The 17,474-nt window shown below is 36.9% G+C and overlaps 1 protein-coding gene across 5 annotated transcripts in view; it reads left to right on the top strand.

The window, feature by feature from the left end:
* The window catches only part of SPATA6 (spermatogenesis associated 6), a 166,169-nt gene that overhangs the window by 54,165 nt on the left and 94,530 nt on the right, over window positions 1-17,474 (top strand). For 3 of the 5 annotated variants that reach the window (XM_086387295.1, XM_086387290.1, XM_086387301.1), the window contains exons 4-5: window positions 15,154-15,195; window positions 16,244-16,368. The exons of the other annotated variants lie outside the window; for them this stretch is intronic. In XM_086387295.1, coding sequence (XP_086243421.1) covers window positions 15,154-15,195; window positions 16,244-16,368 — 167 coding nt within the window. The remainder of the gene's footprint in view (window positions 1-15,153; window positions 15,196-16,243; window positions 16,369-17,474) is intronic. 5 annotated transcript variants of the gene reach the window in all.

Below are 17,474 nucleotides of genomic sequence, written 5' to 3'. Positions count from 1 at the left end.
GCTAAATGCCTACCTACTTGTGGATTTTTTTAATTTATATATTTTCTGTTTTGTTTCATGGATCCTTGCATAAACTTTATGGTTTCTTAATTACTAGAACTTCAGTTTTGATATCTGGTAGTTTAAGCCCTCCAGGTTTATCCCTTATGAAGACTGTCTTAGGTATTTTTAGTGCCTAAAGTATGCTAATTTTAGCCCTAAATGTACCCTTGAATGAATATTCACATTTGAGTACTCCATAACCACCATTCATCAAGACAGAGGATATTTCCAATATCTGAAAAGGTTTTGTACCTCTGCCAGTCAGTAGCCCCCTCACGATAATCACTGTTGTAACTTTTGTTAGTATTTATTACTTTTGTCGATTTTTGGACTTCCTATAACTTAAATCATAAATATATATTTGTTTGAATTTTTTCATTCAGCCTAATGTCTGTGAATCACCTATGATGTTGTATTTCATTAGTCCACTCTTTTTTTTATTGCTTTTTATTGTTCCATTATATAAAAGTAATTTATTCATTTCTTGTAAATGACGATTGTTTTTAGGCTTATTATGAATATTCTTACAAATATCTTTTGATAAACATTTATATTCAGTTCTCTTGGAGAGGAATTTCTGGGTCATAGAATAGATGTATATTTAGCTTTATTTGATACTGCTGAACACTTTCCTAAAAATAATTGTACAATTCCTTTTGAGTATTGAACTTTGTATGTGAAAAATTATAGAAATAATTGGGGACATAACATCATACTATTGTTCTCCAGATAGGCTTTATGTTTGCCTTTTATTTCCCTTCTGTAGGGTGTCAGTGGTACCAGCAAACCTCTATTATGTCAGTCTGATGTCAGAGATTAAGGTGATTAGAAGCTGGGTTTCTTTCTGAGTGCAAGGACTAGGGGAGGATATTTGCAATTTATCCTTGCTCCTGTGATGTTGTCTTTTAGACACTCTTATCTAAACTGTGGATAATTTATGAAGACCTCTCCTTCTTGGTGTAGGCCCTATAGTGATTTTTTAAAATTAATTTTTGTCTGCCCTGGGCCTTTGTTGCTGAGAGTGAACTTTCTCTAGTTTTTGCAAGTGGGGGCTACTCTCTAGTTGCGGTGTGTGTGCTTCTCGTTGTGATGGCTTGTCTTGTTGCAGAGACAGGTTCTAGGTACACAGGCTTCAGTAGTTGTGGCATTTGGGCTCTGTAGTTGTGACTCACAGGCTCTAGAGCACATGCTCTGTGGTACGTGAGCTAAGTTGCCCTGCAGCGTGTAGAATCTTCCCAGACCGGGGATCAAGCCCATGTCCCCTGCTTTGGCTGGAAAATTCTTAACCACTGGACCACTGGGGAGGTCTCCTGTAGTGATATTTTTCTTCTAGGTCTATGAGACCATCAAAATCTCAGCTAAGTTTATTAATCCTTAGTTTGCCATTTCTGGAATTAGCAGATGCCCTTGGGGAGAAAGCAGTTCCAATGTTTGGCTCATCTCCCTGACTCTTTGTTTTCCTAGAACTTGGCCCTGTAATTCTTCACTGCCATATTAGCTTCTCTGTGCCTTCAAGCAGATATTAAAAAATAACTTGACCAGATTTTCTTAGTCTTCTTAGTAAGATGATTGGTGTGCTTTATGTAAGTTGCCATTATCTGAAGCAGAAATCCATTCCTCATCAATACCCTTTCTACCCTCGTCCTGTGTCTCTGTGTGCTCTCCCATTTGTCCCCACCTCATTGTATCTATTTACCTATCCTAAGTATCTATATGTGGGCTAACATTGCATAGCTAATTACGACATCTTTCTATAATCCATATTCTTTCATTTAAAAAGCACACATTTATATTCCTACTTGTTTATTTTTCTAGATGAACTTAAACTCATTTTTAAGATCTAAGATAAACCTCTCTGAATTTTAATTATTTTGAAAGAATTAGCATCTTTATATTATTCATTCTTCCCATGTAGATAAGTGATATATATTGATTTATTAAACTTATGTTTTCTTTCACCCTGTTACCAAGGTTTTGAGGTATGTGTGTGAGTGTGTGTGTGTGTATAGTTGCCATGTATTTCGTGTTTATTTTCATATTTATTTCTATCTGTTGCATATTTTGTGACTTTTGAGAATAAGATTCTTCGCATGATTTTCCTTTCTTCCTTTTTTTTTGTAGTTAATATGCAAGAAAGTGAAAAAATATTTGTTGGGGAGCCAGTCATTTCACTGAACCTTCATATTGGCGCTGTTGTTTTTTTCAGTCTGTTTCAGATATTTATTCATGATTAGTCTAAGTATTAAAAATTTGTTAGTTTGCATTTCAATCAGAGCATGTGGCCTATAATAGTACTGCTTCTTGGAATTTAATGGTGATTTCCCTGAGTATCTGGGCTAGGAATCAAATATAAACATGACTTGTTTACTTAAAAAGGTGTGTTCCCTTTGTGTTGGTAACAACATTTGAAGCATTCTTTCTATATCTTACTTTAGCTTACTGATTGCATTATGTCATGTATTACATCAAAGCTAACATATAGGAGACCCTTATTAATGTCCATTCATGAGTCAGTGCTACAACTTGCCTTCTTGACTTTTTCAGTTCAGGTCAGTCGCTCAATCCTGTCCAATTCTTTGCGACCCCATGGACCGTAGCATGCCAGGCTTCCCTGTCCATCACCAACTCCTGGAGCTTGCTCGAACTCATGTCCACCAAGTTGGTGATACCATCCAACCATCTCATCCTCTGTTGTCCCCTTCTCCTCCTGTTTTCAATCTTCCCCAGCATCGGGGTCTTTTCCAGTGAGTCAGTTCTTCACATCAAGTGGCTTCAGCTTTAGCATTAGTCCCTCCAATGAACATTGAGGACTGATTTCCTCTAGGATTGACTGTTTTGGTCATTTGCAGTCCAAGGGACTTGCAAGAGTCTTCTCCAATGCCACAGTTCAAAAGCATCAGTTCTTCGGTGCTCAGCTTTCTTTTTAGTCCAGCTCTCACATCCTCACATGATTAAGGGTCCTGCATTAGCAGCACACCCTCTGCTCTAACATAGCCACAAAAAAAGTACCTCATTTGACTGCTGTGAAAAAGCTCAGATGTAACTGTTCATTCATTTAATTCACTCATTCTTCCATCAGTTAATTGACTCATTTTCTATTCATTCTCCCACTAAACTTTCAGTGATAACCTACTATATACCAGGGCTTGCTCTGGTCCTATGAATTTAAAAAACCAAAATGTATGGTCCCTTCCCTGAAAGAGTTCACATTTTAATGGGAGATGGAAATAAACAAAGCATGATTATGCCATGTCAGTGCCAGGAGAGAGACTTGTGAGAGCACACAGGAGGCTGTTCACTCATCCCTGAGGGATAAAAATGGCTGTTTGAATTTGTCTTTTTGTACGAGTCAGGTGAACAATTTTAGATGCTATAATAAGCAGTCCCCAAATCTCAATGGCTTAATACAGTAAAGGTTCATTACAGTCTGATGCAGGTCAAGTGACTTGTCTGGCAATTTTCCTCCCAGTGTTGACTTGGCGAACTAGCCTTTTTCCTTATTATGATACCATTGATTTTACATGCAGCTTCCATGCCCAAGAGCAAGAATTGGGCAATTGTGTATGTGTTTGATGACCAGGCCTGGAAGCGGCACTTATTACCACTGCCCACATCCCTTTTGATCCCAACCAAATACCAAGGGAGACTGAGAGATGTTGTCCAGGGTCCAGGAAAAGGATATGGAACTGTGAGCATCTCCTTAGTTTGCTTTAAGTCTTAAGGTTGTCTCAGGGTTACCCAGATAAAGAGAACTTGTATTTCAGGCAGAGGAGATATTCATTATGTGTAAATATGGAGATGAAAGTCACAAGCCTAGAGATTTGAAGTACTCAGGCAGCTCCATGGACTGAAGTATAGAGTATCAGACCAGAAGTTGTGAGAGCTGATAGTAGGCAGGAGGCAAGGGCCAGATCACACAAGGCCTTTTATAATATATGAAGGGGTTTGGAGTCTGTCCTGTGGGCGATAGGGAGAGATAGAGCAGTTTCACTTAAAGAAGCACCACTATTTGTTTACATTTTAAAGGATTGCTCTGAAGCAGCAAGGAAACCAGGTCAGAAGCTATTGTAGTAAAACAAGAAAGAGATGATGGAATGGGGTCAGACTTGGTCCGTGTCCTCAATGTGGTCATAGGCAGACAGACATACTTTCTAACCAGATTACAGTAACAAGTATACCTATACAGTAACAAGTATATCTATACAGTACACAAGGATACCTATACAGTAACAAGTACTGACATCAAGGCCCAAGCAAGAAGCTGTTTGCAGAAGGTGAAGGGATTTATTTTAACAGAATATGAGACAAAATCATGGAAAACTTAAGAAAGCCATGTCTGTTTTCTCTTATCCAACAGCCACTTAAAGATGCAGAAATCGAGGTACAGTGAATGGCTGCTGCTGTTCATGGTTATAGATTATGTGAACATTAGAACCAGAGTTAGGAACTCTGCCTGCCTTCCTCCTCTATTCTTATGGACCAACACGAGCCCATCAGGCCAGTTTAGGCACAAAACATAGTAGGATGGTGATGAAATTAGTATCTGTGGCCTTTGGTATTGCCAGCAAAGTGCTCAGTATGTGCAATGAAGAAGAAAAAGAACTAGAACTTCAGCTCAGACCCCATATAGGTTAATTTCCTAGACCCTTTTCTATTCCAGGTAAAATCTAGACTCTCAGAGAGGGAAGAGATCTTAGAAAGTAAATAATCTCTGGGTATTCCCTGATGCTCCAGTTGTAAGGACTTAGTGTGTTCACTGTGGTGGCCTGAGGTCAATCCTAGTCAGGGAACTAAGATCCTACAAGCCATGCAGCATGGCCAAAAAAAAAAAAAAAAAATAGAGAAAATAGATGATCCTTTAAAATTGTTGTAGAAGTACTAGCCAATGCAGTTAGACACAAAAAAGAAATTAGAAGCATAAAAACTTAAAAAGAGGAGATAAAGTTACTAAGTATATACGATAAGATTGTTGTTGTTCAGCCGCTCATTCATGTCTGACTCTTTGCAGCCCCATGGACTTCAGTACACCAGGCTTCCCTGTCCATCACCAACTCCCAGAGCTTTTCAAACTCATGTCCATCAAGTCAGTGATGCCATCCAATGATCTCATCCTCTGTCATCCCCTTCTCCTCCTATCTTCAACCTTTCCCAGCATCAGGGTCTTTTCTAATAAGTCAGAGCACATCAGTCGGTCAAAGTATTGGAGCTTCAGCTTTAGCATCAGTCCATCCAATGAATATTCAGGACTTATTTCATTTAGGATGGACTGATTTGATCTCCTTGCAGTCCAAGGAACTCTGGAGAGTTTTCTCCAACACCACGGTTCAAAAGCATCAGTTCTTCTGTGCTCAACTTCTTTATGGTTCAACTCTCACATCCATCCATGACCACTGGAAAAACCATAGCTTTAACTAGATGGACCTTTGTTGGCAAAGTAATGTCTCTACTTTTTAATATGCTGTCTAGGTTGGCCATAGCTTTTCTTCCAAGGAGCAAGTGTCTTTTAATTTCTGGCTGCAGTCACCATTAGCAGAGATTTTGGAGCCCAAGAAAATAAAGTCTGTCACTGTTTCCATTGTTTCCCCATTTATTTGCCATGAAGTGATGGGACAGGATGCCATGATCTTCATTTTTTGAATGTTGAATTTTAAGCCAGCTTTTTCACTCTCCTCTTTCACTTTCATCAAGAGGCTTTTTAGTTCCTCTCTGCTTTCTGCCATAAAGGTGGTGTCATCTGCATATCTGAGGTTATTGATATTTTTCTCTGCAAACTTTTTTATGCACATTTTAAAATAATTATTTATTTTTTAATTGAAGGATCATTGCTTTACAGAATTTTGTTGTTTTCTGTGAAACATCAACATGGATCAGCCATAGGCGTACATATGTCCCCTCTCTTGAACCTTCCTCGCACCTCCCCTCCATCCCATCCCACAAGGTTGATAAGAGCCCCTATATGAATTCCCTGAGACATACAGCAAATTCCCATTGGCTATCTATTTCACATATGGTAATGTAAGTTTCCATGTTGCTCTCTCCATACATCTCAGCTTCTCGTCCCCTCTCCCTGTGTCCATAAGTCTGTTCTCTGTGTCTGTTTCTCCATTGCTGCCTTGAAAATAAATTCATCAGTACCATCTTTCTAGATTCCATATATGTGTGTTGGTATACAATATTTATCTTTCTCTTTCTGACTCACTTCACTCTGTATAATAGGCTTTAGGTTCATCCACCTCACTAGAATTGACTCAGATGCATTCCTTTTTATGGCTAAGTCGTATTCCATTGTGTATATGTACCACAACTTCTTTATCCATTCATCTTTCGGTGGACACCTAAGCTGCTTACTAGCTATTGTAAATATATTCTATTGTAAACATACTGTAAATATGTTCTATAGTAAATAGTGCTGCAGGGAACATTGGAGTACATGTGTATTTTTCAATTTTGGTTTCCTCAGGGTATATGCCTAGGAGTGGGATTGCTGGATCATATGGTGGGTTTATTCCTAGAGTTTTAGGAATCTCCATACTGTCTTCCATAGTGGCCGTATCAATTTACATTCCCACCAACAGCACAAGAGTGTTCCCTTTTCTCCATTCCCTCTCCAGCATTTATTGTTTGTAGACTTTTTGATGCTGGCCATTCTGACCACTGTGAGGTGATATCTCATTGTAATTTTAATTTGAATTTCTCTAATAATGAGCATCTTTTCAGCAGCTGACAAAGGATTAATTTCCAAAATATACAAGTATCTCATACAACTCAATACCAGAAAATCAAACAACCCAATCAAAAAGTAGGAAAAAGACGTAAACAGACAGTTCTCCAAAGAAAACATGCAGATGGCTCCCTGCATCTTGATTCCAGCTTATATTTCATCCAGTCTAGCATTTTGCATGATGTATTCTGCATATAAGTTAAATAAGCAAGGTGACGATACACAGCCTTGATGTATTCCTTTCTCAAATTGGAACCAGTCTGTTGTTCCATGTCCAGTTCTAACTGTTGCTTCTTGACCTGCTATATAGATTTCTCAGGAGGCAGTGAAGGTGGTCTGGTATTCCCATTTCTTGAAGAATTTTACAGTTTGTCGTGATCCACATAGTCCAAGGTTTTGGTGTAGACAATGAAGCAGAAGTAGATGTTTTTTTGGAATTCATTTGCTTTTTCTGTGATCCAACAGATATTGGCAATTTGATCTCTGGTTCCTCTGCCTTTTAGAAATCCACCTTGAACATCTGGAAGTTCATGGTTCACTTCATTTGTAACCCTTCTAGATAATATATTATTTTTAGTTATGCATTTTAATTTAGTGTGCAATTAAACCACACAAAATAGTATTGCTATTATTATATAGGCATCATTTATTTCACTTTATATTTTGCCTTTTGGTTCTTTATTTCCTTTCATTTTTTGAAAATCTTCAAGATTCATTGCTTCTTTCTAAGGAATATCCTTTCACGATCCCTTTCTTATAGTCTTTTGTTGATACATTATCTTGATTTTTATTTCTCTGAAAATATGTTTATTTCACCTTTTCTGAAGGATATATTTTTTAAATTTTATATTGGAGTATAATTGATTAACACTGTGTATCAGTTTCAGGTGTACAGCAAAGTGATTCAGTTACACATGTGCTGAATGTTGGTGTTAGTGTCGTCCAGCCCTTAGAAAATATTAACACTATTCCATTGTCTTTTTGCTCCCTTACTTTCTGATGAGAAATCATCTGTTAATTTTATTGTTACTTCTTTGAAGGTATTTTTTTCTTTTTCTGCTGGCTTCTTTTAATACATTCTCTTACATCTGTTTTCCTGTAGCTTTACTTCAAGTGTACCCAACTCTTTGTGTGTGTGTGTTTTAAAATTTGTTCTCTTGGGATTTGTATCTTGATGTCTTTCTTAAGATAAATTCTCAGACATTAACTTTTCAAATATTTTTCTCCTTTTATCTTTTTTTACAAATCCAATTACACATTGTTATATCTTCTTACTCTGTTTTTGTTTTTTTGTTTTTTTTCTTTTTTATGTTACTCCATCTTTTTGGTTTTCTGTGCTTCTCTCAAGATGCTTTTGTCTTCCAATTCCATAATTCTCTCTTGAGTAATTTATAATCTGTTAGTAAATACATTTGTTATGGTTAATTTTTGGTTATTTTATTTTTTATTTAAAAATTTTCCACTTGTTTCTTGTAATGCTTTCTAGTTGTCTGCTGACATTTTCAATCTTGTATTTTATTTTCTTGAGCATAGTAAACATATTTTAAGTTGCAGTCTGATAACTATTTTTTCTGGATTTCCTGTTGATTTGTTTTTATTTCCTGTTATTTCTCTTGTGTTTTGATCCCAGTGATTTTTTCCCTATATCCCTGGTTGATTTTCATTAAATGTCAGATTTTGTATATAAAAATTTTAGAAATTATTAAAAACCTTTTGTGAAGATATTTTCCTTCAGACAAGGTTTATGATTGTTTTAGAAGATTTCTAAAGGGCACTTGGAATTCTAGACCAACTTAATTCAGACAAGATTTGGGATGATTCAGATTTAAGCCTAAATTCTTAGTTGACTGTCTTAGTCCTTTTGGGCTGGTACAGCAAAATACCATAGACTGGGTAGCTTATAAATAATAGAAGTTAATTTTGCATAGTTTTGGAAGCTGGAAAATCCCAGATCAAGGAGTCAGCAGATTTGGTGAGGGTCCCCTTTCTGTTCATAGATGACCATCTTCTCTCTGTTTCCTCATGTGGCAGAAAGGGTAAGGACATTCTCTGGGGTCTTTTGGTCACCAGTGGCACTAATGGGCACTAATCCCATTAATGAAGCCTTAGCCCTAATAACCTCATAAAGGCCCTAACTCTAAATATCACACTTGGGCGGGGTAGGGGGGTGGGTGGATAGAATTTCAACATATGCATTTTGAGGGGATGCAGACATTCAGTATATAGCATGGGTTATCTATTTTTAGTTTACTCTTATTTCACAGCCATTGTCTCTTACCTGTGGACCTCCCTTCTCATCTCTTCCCAAGGTCATGATAGTCCAATTTTTGTAACTCTACTTCATGAGCTTATAAAAAGTTATACTCTGCTTCTTACCCTGTTAGCTACCTCTGTCAGAACCGTCAGATACACAAAAAGAGAAGCAGCCTCAAATACCAGGCTTACTTATCTGTATTTATTTCTTATACTGAGTTTCAGATTTGTAATTTGTATACTTATCTTCTCGGAGAAGGCAATGGCACCCCACTCCAGTACTCTTGCCTGGAAAATCCCATGGACAGAGGAGCCTGGAAGGCTGCAGTCCATGGGGTCGCTGAGGGTCGGACACGACTGAGCGACTTCACTTTCACTTTTCACGTTCATGCATTGGAGAAGGAAAGGGCAACCCACTCCAGGGTTCTTGCCTGGAGAATCCCATGGACGGAGGAGCCTGGTAGGCTGCAGTCCATGGGGTCGCAAAGAGTCAGACACGACTGAGCGACTTCTTTCTTTTCTTTTACTTTCCTAACTCCTGGTTTACAGTTATTCATGCTATGGGTTAAGTTCTAAAGAGATCTTCTCTTCTTCAGACTTTGCTGACTCCCTGACTGGATTATCTTGTTATAATACTCTTACAGCACTACCTGAATGCCTCTGTTGTAGTTGTAGTTTATAAATGTTTGTTTCTTTATTTTATTTAATGTTTGTCTTTTCAACACAATGTCAGATCATTGAGGAAAAGCGCTGTATCAGTTATTTTTTTCCTTATTACAGCCCCAATTTATGAGTTACAAGGAATAGTTACTATTTCTTCATAAATTGGGCATATAGTTTATTGAGTTAAATGACTGAGATTTCCCTTGGTTGAAAGTAACAGAATTTAAAGGAAGAAAAAGATTTGTCTCATTCATGGGTTCTTAGAAGGGAGGAAGGATGTAATTTATATTTTGTTCTTATTTTTATAAATTTATTATAAAGTATTTCAGACATATTAAAAGTCTAAGGAGTTGTATAATATACCCAGCTGTGCCCATCACTCTGTTTAAGAAGTAAACTTAATTTATATTTATAAAAATATATGAGAAGAACAGAAATATGCCTCTGTAAATATAGTCAACTGATATTTAACAAAGGAGCAAAGACAATACTGTAGAACAAACGTATTTATAGATTCTTCAGTAAATGGTGCTAGAGCAACTGGACATACACATTCAAAAAAGAATGAATCTAGATACAAACCATATACCGTTCACAAAAATTAAAACTCCTAATGGATCATATATTTTTTTGGAATTTGTTAGACTTACTTATCCTCTGATTTGATGTCAATATTAAAAGAAACACACATGTAGAAAGTTATGGTGACTACAGAAAACCAAATATGAAACATCTCAGAAGTCCCTCAAAGTCACGTTAGTTAGTTTGATAACTTTTCAGCAGCAATAGTGGAAGCTGTATGAGAGTGGGATATCTGTAATGGCCTGAAAGAAAACAACTGACCACAAATCCTACACTAAACAAAAAATATTTTGTAAGAGTAATTGTACAACAGACCTTTAGACACACAGTTGAAAGTGTGTGCCACCAATCAGCTTACCGAAGGAAATTCTAGAGAATATATTTCAGGCAGAAGGAAAATGAAGATCATAGATGCAAAAATGAAAGTAGAAAAATGAAAGTCATTTTGTATGAATAAATATAAATGAGCATTGACTGCTTAAAAAGGTAATTATGAAAGTTAAAAAATACACAGAGTTAAACTAACAGCAACCTATCAGGTGTAATGAAAAAGGTATTTTTATAAGGTGTTAACATTAAACTTTGATAAAAGGATACATGTAATATTTTCAAGGGTAACTGCTTAAAAAACACAATTTGAGCATAAAAATTCCAAACATTTGGGGTTTTGGAATAATTCTTTGGAATTATTCTTTTTAATAAATTCAAAGCAGGACAAAGTAGATAGAGGTAGATGTAGATTCAGAAGTAATTCTCATTAAATGTAAGTGGATTAACTTCCAATTAAAAGATAAACATTGTCAGACTGGATTTAAAAAACCTAATCAAGTAGTTTTTAAGACTTAGATATAATCCTTGGGGAAAAAATGTTCAAGAGGCTCATGTCATATTGATAAAACTTAACTAGGAAGACAATAGTTTCCAGTTTGAACAGATCTAATAGTATAGCCTCAAAGTAAATGAGATATAAAGACCAACTGTTACCAACTGCAATGGGAGATTTAACACCCCTTTCTCAGCAGTTATAGAACAACCATAAAATCAATAAGGATATAGAAGATTAGGACAAAAGGATTACTATGTTTTTACATGGACATATATAAAATGCTTAATCAACACCTTCCAACTACAAAATTATTTCATTTGATCATATTTTAAGCCACAAATTCAGTCTCAAATTTCAAAGCATTGAAACCATAATCATGTTTTCTGATCACACTGTACAGTTAAATTTTAGCTTAGAAAGCAGTAACAGAAAGACAACTAGAATATTGCCTTGTGTTTGGAAATTAAATTTATTTCTCAGGAACACCTGGGTAAAGAGGAAAGCATATAAGAAACTAGAAAATGTTTTGTATTGAATTATAAAAATATTATAGAACAAAAGTTGTGGGATGCAGCTGTAGTAGTACTTAGAGGGAAATATATACTCTTAAATGTATTTTCTATCAGCTTCCCTCATGAATCAATTGGTTAAGAGTCCATTTGCAATGCAGGAGACTGCCTGCAATACAGTAGATACAGGTTTGATCCTTGAGTTGGGAAGATCCCCTGGAGAATGAAATGGGAACCCACTCCAATATTCTTGCCTGGAAAATTCCATGGATAGAGGAACCTGGTGGGGTACAGTCCATGGGGTCACAAGAGTCTGACACAATTTAGCAACTAAACCACCACCACCGATGGATCATAGACCTAACTGGAAAATGCAAAACTATAAAACTCCTAGATGTTAGCACAGGAGAGAAATCTAGATGATCTTGGGCATGGTGATATGTTTTTAGAGACAACACGAAAGACACCATAGTTGTTTTTGAATGAAACTATGGAAGAAATAATTGATAAGCTGAAACTGATAAGTTAAAAACTTCTGCTCTGTGAAGGGAAAAATAAAGAGAATTAGAAGACCAGCCACAGACTGGATGAAGGTATTTGCAAAAGACACACCTGATAAAGGACTATTATCTAAAATATGCCAATAATGCTTAAAATTCAATGATAAGAAAACAAACAACCTAATTAAAAAATGGGTCAAAAGCCTTAATTGATACCTCACCAAAGATATACAGGTGGCAAACAAGCACGTGAAAAGATACTTCACATTGTATATCACTAGAGAAATGCAAATTAAAACAATGAAATTGCTGTACATTCCTTAGAATTGCCAAAATCTGGAACAGTGACAACATGAAATGCTAGTGAGGATACAGAGCAACAAGAACTCTCACTTATTGCTGGTGAGAATGCAGAATGGTGCAGACACTTTGGAAGACAGTTTGGTGGATTTTTTCCAAAAGCTAGCGCATCCTTTCCATATGATTGGGCAATACTGCTCCTTGGTTTTTATGCAAAGAAATGAAAATTTATGTCTACACAAAAGTCTGCACATGGATATTTATACAGCTTTATTCATAATTGCCAAAACTTGAAAGCAGTTGATGTCTTTCAATAGGTGAAGGAATAAACTGTGGAATATCCAGACAATGGTTCAGCAATAAAAAGAAATGAGCTATCAAGCCATCAGATCAGATCAGATCAGTCGCTCAGTCGTGTCCGACTCTTTGCGACCCCATGAATCGCAGCACACCAGGCCTCCCTATCCATCACCAACTCCTGGAGTTCACTGAGACCCACGTCCATGAAGTCAGTGATGCCATCCAGCCATCTCATCCTCTGTCGTCCCCTTCTCCTCTTGCCCCCAATCTCTCCCAGCATCAGAGTCTTTTCCAATGAGTCAACTCTTCGCATGAGGCCAAAGTACTAGAGTTTCAGCTTTAGCATCATTCCTTCCAAAGAAATCCCAGGGCTGATCTCCTTCAGAATGGACTGGTTGGATCTCCTTGCAGTCCAAGGGACTCTCAAGGGTCTTCTCCAACACCACAGTTCAAAAGCATCAATTCTTAACAACACAGAAAGTGAAAGTGAAGTGAAGTCACTCAGTCATGTCCGACTCTTTGTGACCCCATGGACTGTAGCCTACCAGGCTCCTCTGTCCATGGGATTTTCCAGGCAATAGTACTGGAGTCAATTGTCATTTCCTTCTAACAACACATAGGGAACCTTAAATGCGTATTCCTAAGTGAAAGAAGCCAATCTGAAAGGCTACATACTGTGTGTTTTCAAGTACATGTCATTCTGGAAAAGATAAAACTTTGTAGAGACAACGAAAAGATCAGTGATTGTGGTGGTGGTGGATTGTGGAGGGGAGAGAGGTAAATAACCAGAGAGCAGAGGAACAGGGCAGTGAAAAATACTCTGTATGGTATTATAATGATGGATAATGTCATTATTAGGACTTCCCTGTAGCTCAAACGGTAAAGAATCTGCCTGCAATGCAGGAGACCAGGGTTTGATCACTGGGTTGGGAAGTTCCTCTGGAGAAGGGAATGGCATTCCACTCCAATACTCTTGCCTAGAGAATTCCGTGGACAAAGAAGCCTCATGGGCTACAGTCCGTGGGGTCGCAAAGAGTCGGACATGACTGAACAACTAACACACAATGTCATTATTACATTTGTCATATGCAGATGACACCATCCTTATGGCAGAAAGTGAAGAGGAACTAAAAAGCCTCTTGATGAAAGTGAAAGAGGAGAGTGAAAAAGTTGGCTTAAAGCTCAACATTCAGAAAACGAAGATCATGGCATCTGGTCCCATCACTTCATGGGAAATAGATGGGGAAACAGTGGAAACACTGTCAGACTTTATTTTTTGGGGCTCCAAAATCACTGCAGGTGGTGACTGCAGCCATGAAATTAAAAGATGCTTACTTCTTAGAAGGAAGGTTATGACCAACCTAAATAGCATATTCAAAAACAGAGACATTACTTTGCCAAAAAAGGTCCATCTAGTCAAGGCTATGGTTTTTCCAGTAGTCATGTATGGATGCAAGTTGGACTGTGAAGAAGGCTGAGCGCTGAAGAATTGATGCTTTTGAACTGTGGTGTTGGAGAAGACTCTTGAGAGTCCCTTGGATTGCAAGGAGATCCAACCAGTCCATTCTGAAGGAGATCAGTCCTGGGTGTTGTTTGGAAGGAATGATGCTAAAGCTGAAACTCCAGTACTTTGGCCACCTCATGCAAAGAGTTGAGTCATTGGAAAAGACTCTGATGCTGGGAGAGATTGGGGGCAAGAGGAGAAGGGGACGACAGGATGAGATGGCTGGATGGCATCACCAACTTGATGGACGTGAGTTTGAGTGAACTCCGGGAGATGGTGATGGACAGGGAGGCCTGGCGTGCTGCAATTCATGGGGTCGCAAAGAGTCGGACACGACTGAGCGACTGAACTGAACTGAACTGAAACCCACAGAGTGTACATCACTAAGAGTGAACCTAAGTTTCACTACAGCCTTTGGGCATTTATGACGTATCGGTGTAGGTTCATGCTTGTTTAAAAAATGTGCCGTTCCTGTGAATGATAGTGGGGGAGGCTATGCATGTTTAGGGGCAAAGGGTATATAGAGGCAATCTGTGTGCCTCTGTCTCAATTTTGTTGTAAACCTAAATAAAAGTACTCTAAAAAATTAAGGCCTTAAAATCAGGAAAAAACCTAGAAAAGATCAATTTCTACTACAGATTAATAAATCTATATGATAAAGAGCAACCAAAAATACACACAGTATACTAAGATATTGGAGAAGGAAATGACAACCCACTCCAGTATTCTTGCCTGGAGAATCCCGTGAATGGAGGAGCCTGGTGGGCTACAGTCTAAGGGGTCACAAAGAGTCGGACACGACTGAGCGACTTCACTTTCACTTTCATACTAAGATATAAACATATGTGTAGTCTACTGAAAATTACTTTGGCTTTTATGTACTTCTGTGGTTAAAGTAGTTATTGTTTATTATAAATTTGTTTATTTAAGGAAATTTTTCTTTAAACTTTCAGATGATACAGCATTGTTTGAGTTGATTCAGCTAGTTCCACCAGGTACTGTATTGTATTTTGATAAGGTAATTGACATGTGAACCCATTTTAATGAAATGCTTTTTAAAAATGTCATCTTTTCCACTTCTTGCCACCTTAAGAGCAATGTTGAGTTTCTAGCATTGGTCCACTCTGTGAAATGTCAGTAGGCCAAAATAATATATACGGAAAGACTGACATAAATTATATGTGAACACGTTGTTCTAAAATTGAATAAATAATCATGATTGAAAGTGAAAAAAACCTGATATCATCCTAGCATATTTTGTGACATTCATAAAAATTAACATCTTAAAAGTTCTTGTGATTTTTCTAAAACAGTATGCTTTTACTGATAAAGTAGTTCATTATCTTTGTTTTGGGGTATTGGCTGTTATTAGAAATGTCGGGGAATTAAAACTGTACCTAAGCAGTATAGATCCCTGTGGTAGGTACAGTTAAAACCTGAAGGATAGTTATATTTATATTATTGATTTCTATGATTATAGAAGAATCTATCTTAAGTCCTTATTTTATGTGAGTCACAGGAGGCTATATTTTGTTGAAAGCTAGTAATCTAACATTTTTGAGTGTCACATATATACCTAATTCTGGTAACCACAAATTCTAAAAAATGTATATATATTTTTCAACATGTAGTCTAATGTCTTACAATGGCAGGTAGAAAGGAATGGAAGATAGAAAAATAAATTGTGGAGATGGTAATTAAGTTTTTGATGTGTAAATATTATGTCAGTTTTATATGTTTAAAATGTTTTTTTTTTTTCCCCTAGGAATTCATAGGTACATAAAAAATTTACATGAATATCCCCTTTCTACAAAAGGGGAGAGAGAATCAGTAGTATGTATGACATCTCTTATAAGGAAATGTGTTAATTCATTTAACATAACTTTATTTTAATTTTTTTCCTTTTATAGAAAAAAATTAAAAGCATGACCCTGAAGCAGGTATTTCTTTAAGGCATCAGGCATTATATATTTGTACTTGATGATACTGTTTCTAAATAGCATATTTTGTTATAATTTGAATCATAGGATATCTTTCTTGTAGTGGGTGAAACATTGTCTACATATGATGAGAATACACGAGATTTCATGTTCCCGGGTCCAAATCAAATTTCTGGACACCATGATTCAAACCGCCAGGTTACCATGAGGAGGATTTCTGGCCTTCGAGTAAGTGCTTACTATTTTCTGAATCAAATTATCATGCAGGATCATTGCCAAAACTACCACATAGCCCTTAGTACCTGAAATGTGAAGAACTAATTTAAAGTTTAATTCTGTTTAAAGCACAATTGTGTTATGAATCTATGCTAAGTCACTTCAGTCATGTCCTACTCTTTGCGATGCTATGAACTATAGCCTACCAGGCTCCTCTGTCCATGGGATTCTCCAGACAAGACCACCAGAGTGGGCTTCCATGTGCTCCTCCAGGGTATCTTCCCGTCCCAGGGATTGAACCTGCTTCTCCTGAGACTCCTGCATTGTAGACGGATTCTTTACCTCTGAGCCACTGGGGGAGCCCTATGAATTTATGATGTTATTGTAAACGTATTGAAACCTAAATAAAAATAATTTACCAGAATGCATGCATCTACTTTTCAAAATTAACAAGTATTATTTTACCTTATATTCTTCAGATTTCTCTCCTCTTCTCCTTATCTCCCCTCCCCACTGGCCCTATCTGTCTCCTTGTCTCTCTTTATTTTTATTCTCTCATTTTTCTCTCAAAAAAAATGACCAATAAACATTTGAAAAGGTACATAATCCCATTAGCATTTAAAGTTCAAATTTAAACAGATGATTTCGTTTTTATAGCTATAAGATTGGTAAAATTTAATAAATCTGACAAATACCAAAAGTGTGGAAAAGTGGATATGTGTAAGTTTGTATGCTGTGTGAAGTGGAACAACCATAATTCAGAATTATCTAGTAAAGGCAAAGATTCTCATAGCACTGGTCTTCTAGGTATATGTCTTTGAGATATATTCTGTCTGACATACTAAGAACCTTCTTAGGAATGTTCATTTGTAGCATTATTCATGATAATGAAAAATGGAAATAATTTAAATGTCCATTAGTAGGAGGTTTTTGTTGTTTATTTGCTCAGCTGTGTCCAACTGTTTGCAACCCCATGGACCAAGCTTCCCTGTCTTTCACCGGCTCCCAGAGTTTGTTCAAATTCATGTCTGTTGAGTTGCAGGAGTTTATATAGAATAATTATTATATGTTCATGTAATGGAAATAGATATTCATACACCTAAAAGTGAAAACTGCAT

The sequence above is a fragment of the Bos grunniens genome, chromosome 3 (assembly GCF_055505025.1).
Source record: "Bos grunniens cultivar Pamir isolate PY7600 chromosome 3, Bosgru_T2T1.0, whole genome shotgun sequence".
Taxonomy (NCBI): Eukaryota; Metazoa; Chordata; class Mammalia; order Artiodactyla; family Bovidae; genus Bos; species Bos grunniens.
Note: the sequence above shows the minus strand (reverse complement) of the source record. Positions and strands in the feature narration are given on the sequence as shown.